This window comes from Anser anser, assembly GCF_964211835.1.
Source record: "Anser anser genome assembly, chromosome: 2".
Lineage (NCBI taxonomy): Eukaryota > Metazoa > Chordata > Aves > Anseriformes > Anatidae > Anser > Anser anser.
Genome location: NC_139721.1, coordinates 118,733,153 through 118,755,374, shown reverse-complemented (window position 1 = coordinate 118,755,374; position 22,222 = coordinate 118,733,153). Strand labels below are relative to the sequence as shown.

The following is a 22,222-nucleotide window of genomic DNA, read 5'->3' as shown; positions in this document are numbered from 1 at the left end:
AGGCTAGTTTTGGAGGATTATAAAAACCTATATATTCTTTTGAATAATTAGCGCTGGCAGTAAGCCCTCTAATCCCATAAAGCCTCGTTATGTCAATAACAGACCTCACACAACAGGCAAATGGTACGGTTTCTGTACAGCAGCCCACATTAGGGTGAACGAGCTGTCAAAAACAGGTTGGGGCTGAAATTAACCCCCAGACAAACGATTTACACCAAGCCAGGTTCTTCCCTTGTAACGTCCACGGGCACATTGCAGAAAACAGGACGAGCACCACGAGCGGAGCATCTTTCAAGCCTTGTGCCACCCAGACAAAGTTAGTCACTATTGCACTGTCTGGTGAAATAGAGCTTCTGCTGTTGTAACAACCGTGATGACTACACAGGGAAAAGATGATGGTCCTTGAAGTGAGTTTCCAAACCAAAACGTCCTTAGGCAAGTGGTCTCTTATGTTACAGGGGCTGCACTCAGTGGGTGACGGGAGTTGTAGCAGCTCTGGCTTCTTTATCAGATTTCTGGCCAGGAGGTAAGAGAAAAATGAAAGCTAGGACAATACAAAACATGTACCCCCACACCCTGTGTTTCAGAGGGATGTGCTACCCCCATTAAAATCTGTGCTCAGAAATGAACATAAGGCAATGCCCTGCCATCTCCCAAAATTAATCAACCGCCACAGGCATGCAGGGAAACACAAAGCAGATTGAAAAATAAAAGGATGCTGCTATCGTGCTTTGAAATTTTGTCATCTGCTGACCCTAGAATCAACCTTCTGGCCGGGTCAATGAGACCAGCAGGCTTTGGCTGCAGTGCTGCAGCCACCCTCCGTTGTGCTTCCCAGCATCTTCCCTCTCAACCCATTTCACGAGCCTCTCCCTAATTGCAGGGGATTCAGCCATGCAGAGTTAAGGATTCTGGTTTGCTTCACAGAAGCCAGAGCAAGATACAGAAATAAAAAGGCATGAAAATGAAAGTTATGGAGAAATTCAGTGTTTTTAACACCACCCTCCCAGCTCCAGGCATCAGCAGCAGTCGATTCCACGCAGACGATAAAGCCGTTCATCACTGGAGGACCCGTGTGGGTTCGATACCTGATGTAAAGCAGATGATTGCTTCCATCGATTCAGACAAAATGCCCGAGCAGAGCTGCGTGCTGTTGTGGCCAGAGTGCATGCATGATTTTCTGATGGTTTAATAAATAAGCCATTGATTACAAAATGGAGCCTGATAAGTCCTGACGGGGCAGATTTGCAGCTGTACCTCTCCTCTGACTCCTATAATTAACAGCTTAGTGCTGTGCTACAGTTAAGCAAGGACCGGTTCATACAGCAGCAATAGCACGTTAGCAACATTCATGAAAATGTGCAAAATTACTGCACCCAGCACAAATGACAAGGTCACTCCTTGTTTTGGCTAAAATTTTCTCATCTGGGGCTGTCTTACTACAAAACAGACCATTTCTGACACCAGGGCTTCAGCCTCCTGATGACACCATGGCCAGGAGATCAGCTCTCAGGTCGAGCACTCACCAGAAGGTGTGAGAGATAGGGTACCAGCCGGGCTTCGGACACACGAGGGCTGCTAAAGGAACAATCCCACTCCTCGTCACAGGTTCAAAAGAAAAGACACCTTGAGAAACAGTACCGTGGCAAACCTGGAAGAGAGATCTGGACAACTACAGCCTCGTATGGTGCCTTTCTGCTAAGCAACAGAACTACAGCCCTCCTGCGCACAGTTGCTCAAATGGCCTATTTTTTTTTTTTCCTTGAAGTGCTGAATTTAGAAGATCTCAACCAGCGCATGAGCCTTGCTGATGCAAGAGAGAGAAAGCACAAGCTGAATCAAATGGCATTCATCCGTCCATGCAAATGCTGCTGCTGTAACAGTGATGCACAGAGCCGGAGCCCAGCCGCGACTCACGGGTCTTCAGCCCCAGTCCCCACCACTGCCAGCTCCTGCACAAAGTATTATGCCTTTCTCTAACCAATGCGTATGTTCTCCCAAGAATATACTTCGCTATTAAGCCAGGCTACTACATGTCAAATTATCAGCGGAATTGCTTTACTATTTACTACCCTATTAGACTCTCCAGTCAAAGGAAGGTCCCAAATACGATGGCAACTTAAATAGGATGGCAAGTTATTCAAGACTCATACTTAACTTCACAGTACTTCAACAAGGCTGCAACTTCCTGATGACATTCTTTTACAGTTTTAAGGATTTGATTTTTTGCCTTGAAACAAATATATTGCAGAGGAGACTTATAGAGCGAGGAGAGGAAGAAAGGATTTGTCTTGAAATTTTTATTCAACTCCCTCCAGCCTGACTGGAGACAGAAATACACATTATGATTTTTTTTTAAAAAAAATGCTCTATTTTATCATGATAAATTCTTGTAATTTAAAGAGGTAACTTTGTACATCTCAATTCAAATGGAAAACGAGCTCTTTGGAAACAGAATGTGCAGATCTACAAAATATGTTAAATAACATGGGGGATATTACTGAGAAATGTCCGTCAGAGAGTACTCATCTGAGTTAATCCTGTTTCCCAAATGAAATAAAGTGCAACAATAAATAATGGCTAGTGCGTAATTTCATGTAAAGTCAGGACCAATCTTTTCTTTCATTAAACTTGGTACAGTGTATGTGCTATGCAATTTTAATACCCTTAAATAATTTAGGAGAAATAGTGCAGACTAAGACTGACAGGAAATAGTCTAAGTTCCCAATTTTAGGAAACAGCCTATAAATGAAATTTCAGGAAGATATAACTTCTTGATTAAAGGCAAATTGTTGCTGTCACACCCCCAAAAAAGTATTAAATCTTATTACTTTAATTTATTAGATTTATTGCTATAATTTAGGAGAGTACCACAAAGACAACCAAAGAATCAGAGGACCTCATTGTGCTACACTGTCCACCCACTACAGAACAACAACCTAGGAGACACTGAAGTAAAAAAAAAAAAACACAGCTCCTTTCATAAGCATACATCAGCTTCTGATTTTTGACAGGCAGCATCAACAAATGCATTTCTGACTCCTTCCATTTTCTTGCTGGATGGTTCTTAAGCGTCTCCCTCTCCTCCCCACCCGTCACTCCTGACCCTAATTTCCCGCACGCCAGATTTCTGTCCTGCTGGTGAATCTGATGTGCCCGATAGACCAGGCATGCAGGATGCTGATTAGCTCCATCGGCTTTAAAGTTTCCCTAGCCCATTTTTCAGGTAATCTTGTCTGAACGCCTATCTAGCACTCACACATGTGGCAGAGATGCAGCAGCTCACCTCGTACTCCAGGAAGACCAGCAATGAATCAGAAAAGCTCTCGGTCCAGATGTCGAAAAGCAGAGGCGTAAAAACCTAGCTGAAGCTGCAGCTTGAAGCCAAACCCACTGAATGCTTGTATGCCTCCCTGCAAGCTCACGGTAGTGAAGGTTTGCTGCCCTGATGAAAGCAGTGCAAGGCAGGAGCAAATCCACGGAGGGGAAGTCACAGCACATGAGCTTACGCCGGCAAATAGTAATGCAAATAAGTAACTCTACTCACACGAGCAGCCTCCATAAATCCAGAATCATATTTGTGTTCAAATACTTCCTCCCACAGCTGCAAAGTGCGTGGGGAGGCTGAGAAAGAGTCATCTGCAAGCACAAGAATTCATACGACTTCAAGTCATCCTTATTAGAAACAAATGGTACGTATACACCAAAGGAACAGACAAGCAACCAACGCTGTCTCTGTTCCTTCAGTAAATGAACCGAGAAACTGAGCTGCTCCAGAACAGGCCAAAAAGAAAAACATTTTTTCAACCTGAGGCGGGCAGAAAAGGTGCTGCTCCGAGCCTCCTCCTACCCCTCCCTACCTCACCTCTGCCAGAGCTGGCTCCGGTCTGCTACTCACCTTCATCACCATGCTGCTTCAACAGCATCCTCAACATCTGAGGTACTGTATGGCACATTCAACATTACAGATGGGGGACTCACTGCAGAATATATCTAGTTAAAAATCACGTTTTATAGTTCGTGTTATGCTGACTACATAATTTAGTATTTCCTTCTGGTTTTAAAACCTTTCAGTGAGGGAAACCTACCTATTCCTCTACGAAGTCCACTACAAGTAGTAAATCATTCTACCAAAAGAAAAGTGAACTTGGCCTTGAAATTCTTTTTTCCTGTTAAAGACCAAACAATGACCCATGTAAGCCAGTGGTTATGAAAGAGATCGGATGAGTTATGGGAAAACCTTTGAGCCTGGAACTTCTGACCAGTTTGTACCAAACTCTAAAAGACTATAGAAAATAACATAATCTTGCCACGAAGTGCCAGTATATTTGAAGAAGAAATCATACACAAGAATGAACAGATTATAGTGTGAGTCCCATTTAAATCTACCAAAATCTACAAACACCTCATCTACTACAATGTTTCAGAAACTGAACCCTAAACAAGAAAATTGCATCTCTTACTCTACGTCCTTGGAAAAAGACAAAAAATAGCTGCTGCAGCGTCAGCCCAAAGGGGATGAGGATCTTTAAAATGGTATAGCTGCACTTAAACTGTTTAGATGGCTTACACAGCAACTAGATATCAATGAAGTCATGAATTTTATGGGTTCCAAATCCATGATGTACTTAGGAAGGATTACTCACGTGGAGAAAGTTAGGCACTTATTTTTGCATTATTTATTACATGCAAAAGTAGTGCTCTCTATATTATTCTCCCCTGAATCCATGTTTGCATGTGACACCCTTCCTGAGCAGCAGGCACCTTTTGAGGTAGGCCCACTCACGGCTCAACCTCGGCCACATATTTCACAGCAGCACCACACAGCAGCTCTGAAGCCCCCTTGGACTTTCCTGTCAAAACACAAGCAGCAGAATGCAGGTTTTCTGTGCAGAAACACAGCACCTTTGATACCAGTGGCCAGTTGGTTGCATGAGACCTGGTGCAGCTTTGGCCCACAGTGGTGCCAGTGTGAGCACAGAAGGTGGGCCTCATGGCAGTGGTGCTCTGGTTGCTGCGCTTCTCATGCTGCTGATGCTTCCCCCACTGATGGTCACGCATAGATCAGACCCCTCTGGCTGAGGGTAGGTCACTGTCCTAGCACAGCTTCCAAGGCACTTGTGTTTTGACAAAGTTTCCTCTGCCTCACTGCCTCCATCCTTAAACAATGAAACAGATCGTTTTGAGTGCAATCACACAACATGTGCAAGACAACCAGGGGAAGAGGCACAGTCAGCATGGGTTCATGAAAGGCAAGTCCTGCCTGACCAACCTTATCTCCTTCTATGACTGGGTGACCCACCTGGTGGATGAGGGAAAGCCTGGTGACGTAGGCTACCTAGACTTCAGCAAAGCCTTTGACACGATCTCCCACAGTATTCTCCTGGAGAAGCTGGCAGCCCACGGCTTGGACAGGTACTCTCTTTGCTGGGTTAACAACTGGCTGGATGGCTGGGCCCAGACAGTGGTGGTGAACAGAGTGAAATCTAGTTGGCGACCAGTCACCAGTGGTATTCGGGCCCATCCTCTTTAATATCTTTATTGATGATTTGGACAAGGGAATTGAGTGCACCCTCAGTTGTCTGCAGATGACACCAAGCTGGGGGGAAGTGTTGATCTGCCGGAGGGTAGGAAGGCCCTGCAGAGGGACCTGGACAGGATGGGTTGATGGGCAGAGGCCAATGGGATGAGGTTCAACATGGCCAAGTGCCGGGTCCTGCATTTTGGTCACAATAACCCCGTGCAGTGCTACAGGCTTGGGGCAGAGTGACTGGAAAGCTGTGCAGAGGAAAGGATCTGGGGGTGCTGGCTGATGCTCACCTGAGCATGAGCCAGCAGTGTGCCCAGGTGGCTAAGAAGTCCAACAGCATTCTGGCTGGAATAGTGTAGCCAGCAGGACCAGGGAGGTGATTGTCCCCCTGTCCTCTGCTCTAGTGAGGCCGCACCTCGAGCACTGTGTTCAGCTTTGGGCCCCTCACTACAGGAAGGACATTGAGGCCCTGGAGCATGTCCAGAGAAGGGCTACGAAGCTGGTGAAGGGCCTGGAACACAAGTCCTGTGAGGAGCGGCTGAGGGAGCTGGGGTTGTTTAGTCTGGAGAGGAGGAGGCTCAGGGGAGATCTTATTGCTCTCTACAACTACCTCAAAGGAAGGTGTGGGGAGCTGGGGGTTGGCCTCTTCTCACAGTTAACTAGTGATAGGACAAGAGGGAATGGCCTCAAGTTGTGCGAGAGGAGGTTTAGGTTGGAAATTAGGAGAAATTTCTTCTCAGAAAGAGCACTCAGGCATTGGAATGGGTTGCCCAGGGAGGTGGTGGAGTCAACATCCCTGGCGTGTTGAAGGGAAGATTGGATGTGGTACTTAGGGACATGGTTTAGTGGGTAATATTGGTAGTACGGGGACGGTTGGACCAGATGATCTTGGAGGTCTTTTCCAACCTTAATGATTCTGTGATTCTGTGACAAGGCAGTGGTAAAGTTCTGGTCTTAGGGGAAGAAACAGCAGTGTTTCTCCTGTTAAAAACAAACTGAGGATAGAAAAATCAATAGAGCATAGAGCAACGGAGCTAATTGAAGCATATTTTTTTTTCTACAATGAATACTAATACACACACCTTTTATAGATCTTTCCTCCCATTTTCAAATAGGTACCACACTTTTTTCCTCTGCACACGTAGCTCCTCCTGTCCACCTTGCTCTAATGTTCTGAATTTCTCAGCAATTTCAAACCTAATTAAAAGTCTACTTAGCAGAAAGATGCTTCCTTCCTTTTACTGCCAAATCTCTCCACCTCGTTACTAGCCTCAGACACAAAGCACGCAATACCTAGGGAAGCAGTGACAGATTTAAGGCCTAGCCCCTGATGCCCATGCAGTGTTTCAGACTAGCACTTTGGGACCAATATAACTAACTGGGAGGTTCACAGTTTTCCAAATGAACACAGGGTAACGGTTTCTCTTTTTTTGTCTGAACTTAGCAGAAGGTGTCCAACTTCCGGAGAAAAGTAATATAAGAACTCCCCGCCAGCGACAGCAGAGCTTTCTAAAAAGCTTTTCTAGAAGCAATATCCAGCAGAGCTGAATAACCCCTTTTTTTGGGTCCTCACTTGAAGTGACCTGCATAACTTGAAACACAGCTTTATTACCTAATAAAACCTCCCATTGCACTAACTCAGCCTGAGCGGCCATGCACAGAGATAAAATGTGTGCACATGGGCGCACACATGCATCCATATCGCATATTCCTGGGTTTCACCATCTGGCATTGTTCTGGGGATTAATAAATGCAAAGTTAGGTTTAAAATACCACAAACGTGCCCAGGGAAGGAGAACTCTTACTGAAGATTTTAACAACCTACACGAAGGCGCTATGAGAAAAACAAAGTCAGCTAAGGCTGCAAGTGAACTTTAGAAACAGAAAATGCACATTGATCAAGTCTGTGGATGCAAAAAGTTATAATGATGTGTTTTATGTAGCATAAGTAAGTCACAGAACAGTACGATTGATTAAAGGTTCCTCAGGTCTAGAGGAATGGAAATATGATAAATGCTAATGCGACAGAAATGTCAAAATAGATGAGGAATTACACATGCCAGTGACTGAACGAAAACTAGCTGAGATTAAGTCTGAGACAAAGATGAAACGCCAGATTGCCTAAAGCTAATTATCTGGACAATTAATGGAATGCCTGCGACTCATTCTGATTATTAAGAGCACAGCCTATTTGAGAAAGGACAAAGCTATTTGCAGAAGTCCACACTGATTTCCTCGGAAGAGGATGCTGGCAATGAAGTGGAAGAAATTCTTACCCTGGAGATCACTAAGCCAGCTGCTAAAGCACAGTACGACCGTGTCACCTGGTACCAAAACCACACCGATCCCTTCCTTGGGCTGTCACTGGTGTAAAAATTCAACACACGTCTCATTTCCCAAGTTGATAATTTGACAGCGATCCTAGATAAGGAAAAAATACACGTCTTCAACACATGCTAAGCAAGATACATAAAAGTATTTCTACCTCAACCTGCCAGAAATTAAAATTAACTTCTTCCCATTTCTCCTTAATTTTATCATTTATCAGTTTTAAGGAGATTCCTACATTCTTTTATATCTACCCACTCAAGAGCTAAATGTGGTTCCCAGATACATTTTTTTTTGATGTGATGACACTTAAAACCATCTACAGACCAGCCAGATGCAAATATCTGCTCATTCATCAGTTAATAAGTTAACAGGAGGAAACAGTAAAGATGTTTAATAAAAATATTTCACTTGCTTCTTTTCAAGAAGAAAAAGAAAAAAGGCTAATCCCAAACACATAGATGCTAAAGATGCTTTCTATGTAGAGTTATCTGAACCTTTTGCTACATTTCTGGTACAGGACTGTGTTAGTATCTGGAATTAGAAATCCCCAGCATGTTTCCCTTTTAAGCACCACATTTGTGAGAGTAAAAAGCACGGGGTTCACATCCTTTTGAAGACAGTGTTACATTTTCAACATTTTCCCCCTCCAGTGACTTCCCTGGAAATACATACCCATCCACCACTGCCATGAAGCCTCACACCCATTAGCCATGAGCCACTTGGGCAGCAGAGTGAAATGGATGTAGCCCACCCCAGTGTTTCTCCAAAGAGTTTCCTCCAAGACAGGCCCTTCAAACACCAGAGGTAAATCAGAGCACCCATCTAGGCTGAGCAAAGACCCATAGTGCAAAAGTCTGGGCACAAGCTCCACGGGACCTAGAAGGGCCAGCAGCAGGCATAGCAATCAGCTCCCACCAGCCAGGAAAACTCCCAGGGGCCAAATTTATTCATCCAGGCTCTGTCACAGACTGACGCAGTTATGCTGCTTTCAGCACTTGGCTAACACCTTTGCACCGTATGTATATTCATTTTGTAGGTTTTTGCATCGTTTAACAGCTCAATATGTAGGAATTTCCAGAGTTGTCTTGCTTCTTAAATGTGGATGTACTTCAGCACAGGGATCAAACAGCCGAGCTGTTCCTGCTGCTTATTTAAATTCAGCATTGTTCCCTTAAAAAGCAAGCATCTACAAGACAGCACTTTCTGCAGAGAGCATTGCAAGCTGCCACGCTTCTCGGAATAGACCTTTTGCTGGGCTGGTGTCAGTTTAACACGCTGTGCCTAGATTAAAACCGTTTTTACAAACACCATTCCAGAGCAGACACCGGATTTTAGCCGAGGGGAAGGCAGCCAGTTTTACAGTAGGGAAACCAACTTCAAACAATTGCAGGAGGGGACAGCCTGTGTTTTCAAAACATATTTTATCCATCCTTTTATGGCAGAGGTACGAAGACATACTAAGGAAGCTGTGTTTCCTATTTTATTCTCCACAGAAGGAGGGCTGGGGAAGGAAGAAGAGCAACATTCGGGGCTGCAGAGCCACTGTACCACCTCAGCAACAACTTGTTTGGTGAGCAAACAAAACTCGGTGGTGAAACAGCATTGGGCACCAGCCCAAGCTCCAAAGTGAAGCTCTGTTAGCAAAGCCCCAATAAGCTTCAAAAACACATAGCATAGGTCGCACATTAAGCCCCAACTCCCACGTGCAGCGGTGACAGCAGCCACGAGAGGGGTCACAAGCAGGATGGATGTCTGTCCCGCTGCTCCTCCTGCAGTTGCTAGATCTTGGACCACGCTCAATTACCACCCGCAGGTAGGGTTATAAGCAGAAAGCATTTGGAATCCATAGGCTTAAAATGTATTTTTTTTTTCACCAAGATGAAAAGTGCCCCCAACGCCTTTGTTTAATGTTCATATTCCTCACAAAATCTTTCTAACAGTTAAGGGTTTTCCAGGCCCTTAAGGAAAGAACATTAATATTTCAAACTTCAGAAAGGCCAAATCTCTCTTTTTGGCCTTTTAAACTGATTTTCCATTTCTAAGATGGTGATTAACATCCTGCTGAGAGACATAAGCACAGTCAAGAACTCTCAGCTTATCAGGCCACACTGGTATTTGAAAAACATTCTCTTTTCAGCTTTCATTTCGGTTTGCCAAAATACAGAAATCAGCTGTTTCCCAGGGGAGACTTGACAGACACACAGAATTTCAACACACAAATACGATGAAGGCTGGGAAAAATACACACGCACAATGAAGACTCTGGTCTGTGCCACGCACTGAAGTCAAGGCAAGGAGGTGGTGAAAAGAAGTGCACGGCAGTGTTTCGAGGGGAAAATAGCTGATAGGTCTATCTCAGCTGCTAGAGTAACCTTTTCTGATCTTTGCTTGCAAAAGACGATTTAAGGCTCTAAAAGATTTTTATTTCCCCTCAAAAGCAGCGTGTCAGAATAATGCACACTTCCGCTGACCCCATGGGAGGCACGGGAATTGTGCCAATCCATCTCGCCGATGCCACCATCCACCACTATCTTCCATGTCTGTGCTTTTAAAGGTTAAAAACCCCTTGGTTTTGTGAAAGGATATTTTTCCCACATCTCAGTCTTAAAAACAGTTGGAAATTTATACAGCCTATATCTATATTTGGAGAGGTAAGGGAGAGGAAGCATTATTGCTGGACTCCGAGTTTCTTTCCAGACTTGACAAAAAACAAGCTACTGATAAACACAAGCAAACGTTGTCCTGTGTTTTGATTCCCTTTGCACTAAAAAGAGGTTAAGTGGCTACTGAAAGATGCATTGTAGCTTTCCACACTACAATCCATCCGTCTTGAGCACAGGCATGAAAGATCTTGCAGGACCGCAGCTTTGGTAAAGCAACAATTCTGTATTTAAATGATTTGCTTGGACGAGGCTTTCAGGCAAAGTCCTGTGTGGCAGCCGCCCCAAATGCACAGCACGAGCCAGAGCACTCGCTCTGTCCTACCCTTTCACATTTTCAAAACCCAGCAGCACTCTGACTACTCTTTTCACATCTCAGGCGGGTTTTTCTGTTACAAAGAATAACATGTATTCTCCCAAACCATGCAGATCTTAATCTGAGGAAGAGGCAATACAGAAGTGGAAATTCGACTTTTACCAAAAATTCTGCCAGAGTGGGCTCTGGAAAACATGAACATGTTTAGACAAGGTACCTTTTAAATCTCAAAATAGAGGGAGAAAGAGGTTAGAAAATACATGCATGCATATATTTGATTTAAATGATAAATTCCTACCCATGAAAATAAATAAGTTGCATACACAAGAGGTGGCCCAAATTATACCCCTGTTGTCCCATTAATCATATTTATTGCAAAAGTCTAATAATGTTATCTTCGGTCCCAGCTTCAGCCGCCTATAATTTAACATAAGCACCTTTTCTTGGCATGCGAATCGGGTACTAGCACTGTCTCTTCCAACCTCTTTTGTGCTTCTAAATTAGAAAACCCAAATGTCGCTTTTCTTCAGATATGAAATACAGTCAAGGTCACTGTAAAATAAAAGAGCAATTAACTTCACAACCAAACTGTTGTACCGGAGTGAAATATAGTACTTCAAGAAGTGGGTAAAACCTAAAAATATTCCTAAAAATGGTACCTCTCGCTCAGGCTAAAATGACAAAACATAGCTCCAGAAATTCCTGTCAAATCATGGAAAATATTCCACCCCCACCGATTTGTTTGCTGTGCTTTTATCACTGTGAATTAGGAAGGCTTGTGGTGTGATGTCTGTGATAGTGGAAAAACTGGCTGTCTCCTCCCTGTCTGTAACCCTCTCCCCAAGCGAGCCCTAAACAGTTAATAAACATTAGCACAGAATTTCTCATTTTGTTTCCTCTATCAATTAAACGACAGAAGTTGTATGAATTCTCTGCGTAAAATTTTGCAGGAGATAGCAGTGACAATGGATCAGGATGGAGTTGCCCTAGCTGAAAAGACAAAGAGAAAGCTAGCATTAAGGGTTTGGAGTTGATAAGTATTTTAAAATACAAAATTATCTCAGCTCAAACCCTTCCCTAAAATCAGCCAAGATTCTGTAACTCGGTAAAATTAAATGCGTTATCAACACACAACTGACTGTGCAACCCAGCAAAGATAAATTATCTCATTATTGCCATAGAAATCAGATGAGGCGTGCATAGTAAGTGACATATTAAATGCAATTATAAAACCCTACTGAAGTGATGTTAGTGACCTGACACATGACAAAAAAACGAGGCAATGCGGAATTAAGGCTAGAAGATGTGCTGATAATATTTCTATACAGTGTACATCAGATAGAAAAATACTGCTTAGACAAAAGTACAAACCCCATAATCAAAAGAGATTAAAAATGTAAGAAATTAACAGGTAGAGAAGGAAATATCTTCAAGAGGAGCAGTGCTACCTGCTGATGCTGTAACCTGCAATTGCCCTGGTATGTTGAAGGGGCCGGCAGAGCCGCCTCTCCACATCACTCGCCTCCATCCCCTAGCATTGCAGGAAAAATCACACTCACAGCAGTAATTTTCTCCTATGAAACAACAAAAAATTGGAGATGAACGCAGCCCAAAGACCTTGGGGAGCCCCCGTCTCCTTCACCTGACCAACATTTGTCAATCCCCCAGTGCTGGATGCCCCACGACTGCCATAGGCAGACGCAGGAGGTTCTCTCTATTTTCTGTTGCAAAGTGTTTCCTTAAAACCTAACCTACATTTGCCGTGATGCGACGCGCTGCTCTTTATCCTGCTCACAACAGACAGATTACAGGTTACTCCCTTCTCTTGAGCAGACTTTTGTACCTTTCAAGGTCACACAGCCCAGCAAAGAGACCTGGTGACAGCTTGGATTGTTTCGACTTGTCCTACATCCTATTTTCTAAGTTCCTCATCATGCTTGTTGTTAACCTCTGCCCCCTCCTTGCATCTTTCTTCAAGTCTTGTGACCCAAAGCAAGCACACAAATATTCTTGCCGAGTCCTTATTGGTATCAGCCAACTCAAAAGGATTAATCCATGCATCCTACGTGCAATGACTCCTTGCAACAGCCGTTGTTGACTTACATCTAGTTTGTGCCACTTTCAGACTACAGAGGACACTCTTTAGAACTGTCTCCTGCTTGGGCAGCACATTCCCCTGGAAAAATACCATCCTCACTTGTCCCATGAAGCTGCATCCTACCTGCTTCGGGCTGGTGACTCCATTTACTTGAGGCCCTTCCTTTTCAGTAAGTGTGGCAGTGAACCACACAAATCACTCCATCCTGCAAAGGGTAACAAACTACGAAGACTGAGCAAGTTATTGAACCAGACCGCTACGTGCAGCTCTGCAGGACATTATGCCAGTGCATCTACTTCAGGGCTGGCACTGTTCAGCACCCACACGTCAGGCACCAATGAGCCACTCGTGGGCTCACACCTAAACCAGACCTGCACATTTTTACAGTTTCACCCCATTTCTGTTACTGCTACACGTTTGATCCCAACACTCAACTGAGAGCTTTTAACCCCCTGTTTATCATCAGTCTCCAGCTTGACCCTCAGCAGGTTCATCAAGCACACAGCTGGGAGACAAATGCGAAGCCTGGCCCCCAAGCCCGACATGAAGCCTGTGTGGAAATAACCCAGGCAGCCCTCACAACAAAGAGCTCGCTCCCTGCCCAACAGCTCGGCGCTGCCCGGGAGCCAGAAAGCGAGACCCCTTCGTGATTTGATCTCTGCTGGAGACGGATGCTGCGTGCAGATCACAGGGGTGGCTCTTCCTGAAACGCAGCCTCAACAGTTGGCAAAAAAGATCTTTTTTTTTTTTCTCTTTTGACTTGCATCTGACTTTTACAGTAAACGTAGAAAGCAAATCCTTGTTCTGGTCTGAACCTGGAGCAAACAGGTATCTGCTCTCATACCTGCAGACAGCTTATTTGTGAAACACCACTGCTGAAGTGGATTTTTAGTGTGAAAACTTAGGAAAAGTAATCTGAAATTTGTTTAGTTTGATAAAGTCAAGTCAGTCAACACACACTTGCACCTGATTCAAGCCCATTTTTAAAATACTTTGGTAATATTTTCTTGAGAGCAGCATTTTATCAGGAGGAAGAAAAGAAGCTGCCAGCACTTACAGGAGGCAGAGGTATGAAATTAGATGGGGCAGTGCTATGGCACTTCTACTGTTGTCCTCCCCTGCTATATCTGGTCAGGGGGAAATGAGGGAAAAAAACGCTTTTACTCCTATTTCATGTTGCTAGCAAAGGAAAAACATGAGTACACACTTTCTACATGCCCTTGTCAGGGGATCCAGGGTTTATTGTTCACTTATTGGAATGAGTCAGCTTGAAATGCTTTCCTTCCTTTTAATGCAACTTTCAACTGTCATAAGCATCCTTGTGAGTGGCAGTGGTAGGTGGTAGATGTGGAAACAACCCTGCCAGAAAGAGAGCAGTGATTTTCCAAGCACATTGCTTCATTCCGCAATAAAATAAGTTACGCTGCTCACAAAGAATTACTCCTTATCAATTGCTTTACTCAACAAGACAGGCCAATACAACTTCTGTTTTTTTCTTCCTCCACACAGTTTATTTTCATTCCTCGTGGAGGTTAGGAAACTTGGGAAGCAAATTACAAACTGACTGGTTTGAATTTCCAGCATAGGGGAGTGTAACATTGTTCAACTCTAGGTATGTTACTGGGACAGTTCTTCCTTTTAATGCATTCACTTCAACATAAAGTTAATTACTTGGTGGCACTAATGAACAGAAATAGCCAATACAGATATCTGCATTTAAGTGTAAATTAATGTGAAAATGACAAAGTAAAAAAGATTTGAGCATGCTCAATTCTACTTATAGGCAGGATCTAAACCCTTAAGTTTTAACTTTTGAAGGTTACGAAGTTTAACTGGATTCATGTGGTGGTTTACTTACATTATACAGTAGGGATATTTTGAGCCATTACTCAACGTCCCTTGTGTTGCCCAAGATACAATCCAATGAAATAAAGATGAGCATTTGTTATTGGCTGGAATCAGTTATTTTTCTGGGAGAAACGGCTGATTTAGAAAAAGTTGATTTGAGATAAGAATGAGAATGAAGTAACAGATAAGAATTTGAGAGGTTTCAATCTTGCAATAAGTTAATACTTTTCAGGGGAAAGTTTAAATACAGTCTTTATTTTAAATTCTTTTCCCATGTAAAAGAGTGCAAGAAGAAAAAAGTTTTTCAATGTCCAGGTTGTTTGTCCTTTTCCAATGAAAGGAACATACCAGCAAATTAATTCTTCCTATTCCGCATACCACACGTTTGAATCGCTCAGCGCCGAGTATCAGCTATTAGAGCTGCTGCACGCTGGCAAAAGCTACTCACAGCCTGTTCATCGATGGGAGGGGAAAACTGCCAAAGCTCGCTCGTAAAGAAGCCCTGAAACAGTGGGGGTTTAGCACACCTGCCTGCTTGTCCACACAAATCCCAAATATCCCTTTCTCAGAGTCCATGTGGGGTCTGCCAGGAGCAAGCAGGGCTCACAGCTCAGGGCTCCCTGCTGGTGCCGGCTCCTGCAGCCACACCACCGTGCTGGTACTTGCACCACCACAGCTACTGCCTTTAGATACCCCAAGGAAACCATCAGCCAGAGGCCAGCATCGGACCTGCACCAACTCTTCTTCCCCAAGAGCATTCCTGCATCAGCTTCTGCTTCACCTGCTTTACATTGTTCCACGTAGGTGTTTTCCTGTAAGAAAAGATGGTCTCTCTAGATGCTTCTTAAGTGACATTTAGAGCTGTTTTTAGCAGAGCCTGCTGATTTCTCAGGTTCACAACCCCCTTGCACCGTGTGATTCCTGCATGCAAAGGCAGGAAGCGATGCTCAGTTTCACACATCGCACGGCTCCAGCCCTCAAACACACAGGCAGTCTGTTGCTTCCTGTGAGACCCCCACACTCACACACAGGAGATGGGTTTCACTCACATCCTTTTACTTCAGCTTTAGTCTCGCGTATGGCTCCACCACCAAACCCCGACTGCAGCAAGGATGTGGACAAACCCCACGTTGCCTCACAACGCGAGGAGTTGGAGGACATAGCAGAGCTTATGGGTGGTCACAGGGATGGGCCGAGCCCTCACCTCTGCAGCTACACAGATGCTAATACTAATATCTCAGCACACCATCACAGGGGATATAACAGGAAAAGACAGCTGGGTGCAGAGGGGCACTTCATCTCCAGCTGCATTTTAGTTTTGGAGAGCGATGGTGGCATGGGATACCGCTCGCAATATCCCTGCTGGATTTAAGATAGCGACTTTATTATAATTTAAAATCTTTTAATTAACGAATCCTTCTGCAAGCCACCGTCAGCAGCTGTTTCCATGGCTTCTGCTATCGGATATTGCAGAGCGCAAAGCGCCACCGCAGCGGGAGGGGGAGGCCACCGCATTGTTCTGCGGGAGATGGGGACCGTGGGGATGGGGCTGCCCACCCCAGGGCAGAGCTAAGGCTGCTTTCGTGGCCCTGTTCCCTCGGCAGGGAGCACCTCCCAGGAAAGGGGTGCTGGATGGGAACGTGCCTCCATGCACTGCCAGTCCTACACGCTGCCGTCCTGGCCCCACGGCAGCCGGGAGCCAGCCAGGACCCCAGCTGAACCCCGGCTTTGTCCTCGAGGGAGTTTTGGAGTGAGGATCAGCTGTAAGGAGTAGAGCACAAGAAGCAGTGCTTGAGATGATGGCGGGTCATTACACTTCTTTCACAGCAACCAGAATTTACAGCTTGAGATGGTCTGCAAGAGGGGCTGGTGATTGCTCTAATTTTCATCCCCAGCATCTTGATGTGAGCGGTACTTCCAACCACCACTTCCCATCCAGAGAGGGGGACAACGTGGGGCCACCAGCTCACAACGCCTGCAAAGGCCCAAACTGTGGGAACCACCCAGGAATCTGCCCGGCATCCCCCTCTCACCTCCCCTGGTTGCAAGGCCAGGTCTGCATCTCCCACGCAGAGGACGGGCGCATTCAGCTCTGCACCGCAGCTGAGGAGCATCCCTGCAGGTCCTTCACACCAGAACAGGCACGGGCTTTAATTCATTGATCTCCAAAGTTTAATCAAACAATCTGCAATAGGTTGACTTTCAGATGGGAACTAAAAGCGATTCCTTAATTAGATTTAAGAACTGCAACACTTGAAGTTAAATCATGCTTAGAAACATGGAAATTGGAAAATGATAACTAATGGGATTTACAGATGATTTCCTTTAAAAGTCAAAAATTATTATTGTAGATGTGTACCCTAAGGACCTTTCTGTAGCTGTTAAAAATATCCCTCTTAACAGCAGACAATGAGAATATATCCACTTATACGGAAAGATGAACAACAAAGCTTCTGCCCAGACATTTTTAATAAGATAAAGATTCCCGATTGTAGACCAGAGCCTGCAGTCCCTTCTGCCTCTTCCTCCATTTAAGACTGTAGTTCTTTTGCAACTGAAATGTCATGGCCAGGCAACACAGGGGCCACACGCCTTGGCTCTGACCTTTGTGACATTGATGAGGTCAGTTCTAGGCAGGGACACCAAATGTGATCTCAGTTTGTGGTGGGTAAGTAAAGCACAACCACATTTTCCAATACCTGTCCTATTATACAGTAGTGTAAGGCTATTATTTCAACCCAAATTTAGTACAGTTTAAAAGGTTTAGGAGCTTAACACAGATTACACAAGAGCCAGGTATCAGTCTTGACAAATTTTCACATTGTTGTGGATTTCTTGAACAATGCTAGTGATTCACAGAAGTTACCATTTGCAGTTTTCACACACCAAAAGGTAAAAATGATAATTTCAGGGCTTTTCTGAAAAAAGAAAGCACTTTTTTTCCACATCTTATTTATCTCTTCTGACAGTCCCAACCAAAAGCAACTGAAAAAAACCTACCAATTTCAACAACAGCAGATAGACTCCAAATCTACTTTATGAAAGATCAATTTTCTCAATTAGTGTATAAAAATCAAACCCTTGCTCCAGTGCAAACGCTTCTCTCTCCATGCGGTGTCGTGTGCGCACATTTTGCATGGGCTCTGTTCACAAGCTTTATGGGCTGCATCTCTTTACTCAAAGGTCAATCACTGTAACATCTTATTCCTTTTCCATCTCTGGTTTATGGAAGGCCACTGCTACTGCAAGGGCTAGAATACATGGTCAAACCAAAGCAGTGAGTGTCAGCATTTATACCAGTGCTCCAAACACACCTCTTGCTCTGTGCCTTGCCTAACCTCAGAGTTCTTCCTTTTGCAAGCTTCACATGGAAGCTGCTGTGGATGTGATGAAAGCAGGACACAAATCCCACACTATGTACTCTATCACACGTCAATAATTTGAATTACATTTTATATCTAAAGAAGTTACTGCATCTTACAGGGAATCCCGAAGTGTTCTGAAGGCAAGTATTTTAAGTTTTCCTGCAATTGTTCATTGATAACATTTACCATATTTTGTCTTGCTCACTAAAAGAATTAGCAATAAACCCAAAATGAGACAATTGTGTTTTGAATCTACAGGTCAAAATGAAAACAAGGAGCATGTTTTATGACACAGAGATAGCATAGTACAAAATAATAGATATACTGGGACAAGACAGAAGGGACAGAAATAGCTACTGCTTTTCACACAGATTGTGTTAGGAAATGCCCTACAGAACTGGTAGAGAAGATGTTAAGTTGTCATCACGCTCTTTTCTTTTACCTACCAAGGTGCAATTCTTGCACTTAGCTACAAACTGGAAGCCATCAATGCACAGCAGCTTCTTATGTAGTGGGGTGATTGCTGCTCTTGTAGGGGATGGGTGCCCCCTGCACCTAACACCTCTGGCAACCTCAGCAGGCAACCCAAGGACTGCCATTTCAAGAAGTCCTTGTTCCTTGAGTTTCTTTAGAGCATGACAGACTAGAAGGAGCCAGCAGAGCCACCCTGCACCTGCGGCAGAGGAAGATACCCAAACCCCCATGCTGCTTTCCAGCAGGCACCTTCTTCCAGGGCTAATTGCATTTCCAAGAGGAAGCCAGAAGTTTGACACTCCAGCACCAGAACAAGTGTTTCTGGAGCCTGCCAGGCACGAAAGGTCAAGTATTTCACCAGCTCAGTGTTCCTGGTCAACCACTAGAGGAAAAACCACCTGCTCAGGAGCCACAAAGCCCTGTAACAGCTTTCCTTTTACACATGAGTGTGCTGAAACATTAGGAAAACCTCTTGCTTGATTAGGTAAGACAGTATGAAGGCTCTGGAGAAGAGATTACTTGGAAGTTACGATACAGATAGTAATTAGAGGTTATGTTCTGATGCACAATGCCATTTACAAACTGATCTTATGCCAATGTAATTTCGGTCTCAGTAAGAACGCCTTTGTAGCTATCTAGCTATAAGAAAAGCTAACCAATTCACTCTCCTTAAAACTGAACCTGCTCCTTGTCAGGGACTGTGGGTGCATTCTCCTCATTGATAGAGAACTGCCTATGACTATTTTATTTACCCCAAATTATGAATGCTTTCAAATCATGAACTGCATCAGAAGCTTTCTAGCTTTTTCTGGCAGCCTCCATTACAAAATGTAAACTTGGGAGTTTATTTTACAATGGGTTATAAATTACATTCAGTGACATGATGGAAACAGCTTGGCTTTGCAGTATTCTGAGATCATCTTTGTACAAGTCTTATTCCTTGTTTTAACTAATCTGTTGGACATGGATCAGAATTGTCAGCAGTCTGTCTTCAGCATTCTGATAGATAACATTAATGTACTTTCCTAAAATAAGTTATTGTTCATGCTTCCAAGTGTTTTTTTTTTGATTTATTAAAGTACTAGCTTGTGGCCAACAGTCATGGTCTTATAGATTCAAAAAAAGTCTTGTGTCTGAGGCCAATCTCACATTTAACTGCCAAAGAAGCCCTAAGAAGAACACAGTAGTGGTGCCTCCATGAAAGCAGAGAAGCTTAAGTATCCTCTGAGCTATACCACAAGCGGATATAAACAAGGACTCGTCAAGAAGCCCCTCAAAGCTCAACGTATCTCCTCTCGCAAGAAGCAGTAGGATACCACTTGAGCTTGAACTCAGGTCTTCCTAAATATGGGGGACGTTTTGCAGGCTGTGGCAGAACATCAGCGCGAGGGACAGAAATCCTGCATGTTTATGGGGTCAGATCACTTTTGAGCCCATTCTTTAGACTGGCAGTGTGGACACAAAGCATCAGCTAAGCCTGCTGCAGCACCGAGCCACAAACAGGAGCACAGTCATAATATTTATTACCTTATCAACTCTTCATGACCAACATGGAAAATAGCTCATTTTAAGCGAGATCTATTACTGGATAAGGCTAGCCAGATGGCATGGTCTTTTAGGTCTCATGACATCAGACTGCAGTCTTTGTATGGTCACGGTGAGGGCAATAATTACCTTTTGTGCTCACTAATTTCCGAAATTGCTCTCCAGCTTCAGACACCCATCGTGCATGATTCATACCATCAGCAGGAAGTAACAGGGCTGTGCAGCAGGAGGAAGGGTGATGCAAAGTCTCAGAGTAAGAGGAATGGGGGCCACGGGGGATGGCTCGACCATGAGGTTCTGGCACATCAAAGGCGAGCCATGCTTTTATACATGCACACAGGAAAAGGAAGTTCCAGCTCTCACCAGCAAACACCTACAATTATTGATTGTTTCAGCTGTTTAATTAAGAAGAATGTATTTTGGAGCAGATTTTAATTAACAGTTTTGCAAACCTATGGCTTTATTTCTATAGTCCAAAAGAACAGCACGGAACAACCTTTCTGGAAGGCTGCAGACCCAGGATGAACATGTGTGGAAAACCTGACACTTTTCCTCAAAAAAAGAGCATAGAAAATGTATGAAATACAGTTCTACTTTCTTCTCCCACTGAGCAGCAACCAACCACCCAAATCACTAAAGAAAATGATCTGCAATTTTCTTCTACATACAGAATGTAGTGGCTTTTTTTGATACACATGCACCTAACTGTGGCTTTCCACGAGTATAATTAATATCTTTAATGCAGCTAACAAAGAAAATCTGTTTTAAAATATAAATCTGAAAAAGGGATCTGAAGCTGAGCAAGCGGAGAGAAGAACAAAACAAAAAGCAGCTCCAACACTTATGGCAACCTACACGCAACGAATCCATAGATGAGCCTCTTGCTAGGAAATGCATTTATATGGATCATTATCTTCACATGATACCTATGCATTCGAGAAGCATTCAAGTGACCACATTATGCATGGCTCAGTAAACCACTTACATACGCATGTGGGTGGCGTTAAAGAATCCTGAAATTATGTAAACAAGATAGGGAAATCAGGGCTTCCTGTCTAGGGAGCGAAAGAATAGAAGAGTGTATGCAGAGTGCTGGGCCCTTCCCATCTATTGTGTTTTATATAAAAAGCAAAAAGCGAGACTTGCAGATGAAGTTAAAAATATCATTTTGACTTAATAGAGGACAGATGTAGAAAACATCAACCCTGTCGGTATGCAAAAGATTTCATAACCACCTTCGCTGGGCTGCTTAGTTCATGTACAGAGAAGCTGGGAGAAAGAAATGAGAAAACAATAAAAAGACTTTTGCGTAGGTGTGGGAAGTGGGAGATGGATGTACAAGCAAATTGCTTTGAAGAATTGGCCAGCTGAAACAGGCGTTTCAGTGCGAGCTTTGTGGAGATGCAAGCTTAGGAACCACAGCAGATCCCTGAAGACAAACACAGATGGACTCCCCTAACAGGCATCCAGATGCACCTCTGTGCAGCTCCCTGATCTTTGCTGTGAGAGGTGCAACACGCCTGTGCTCACCACCCACCAGGACCACCTGGGTGATGGTGCTATCACCGCCTCCTGGGCCACCCCTCGTCACTGACCAACTGTCTGGAGGACAGGGCTACGAACACCAGCTCTGGGGTGGGCTCCAAGCACCCTCAGATAGCCCTGCTGCAGCACCCGAGCACTGTGCCATGGTCAGACAGGGGTACTTTGCCACTAAGTAAAACCTGGAAATAAGCCTCCAAAGCACTCATGGCTTCCTACATTACCAATCTCTGCTTCTCCACTGTTTTAAAATTCTAGTTAATGGAAGCCCTTTTGATGGGCTCCTCAAGCCCATGTGAATGCCTACACAGCACATGTTCAGGGACAGACTTCATGCTATCACAGGGAACTAATTCTTGATTCCTGATGATAAGGAAACACTACACATTCATCTCCTTTTACAATATCATATAAAACCTTACTTACAACCTCATACCTCCACAAAAAACACGTCACACAATTCAGGCACAAAGGTCAGCCCTCCACATTTTTTGATGTGGCAGAGTTTGTAAT

The 22,222-nt window shown here is 44.1% G+C and overlaps 1 protein-coding gene across 1 annotated transcript in view; it reads right to left on the bottom strand.

The window, feature by feature from the left end:
• The window catches only part of LOC310894655 (uncharacterized protein), a 65,696-nt gene that overhangs the window by 21,064 nt on the left and 22,410 nt on the right, over positions 1 to 22,222 (bottom strand). The window contains exon 4 of the mRNA XM_083825060.1: positions 7,807 to 7,951. Coding sequence (XP_083681186.1) covers positions 7,807 to 7,951 — 145 coding nt within the window. The remainder of the gene's footprint in view (positions 1 to 7,806; positions 7,952 to 22,222) is intronic.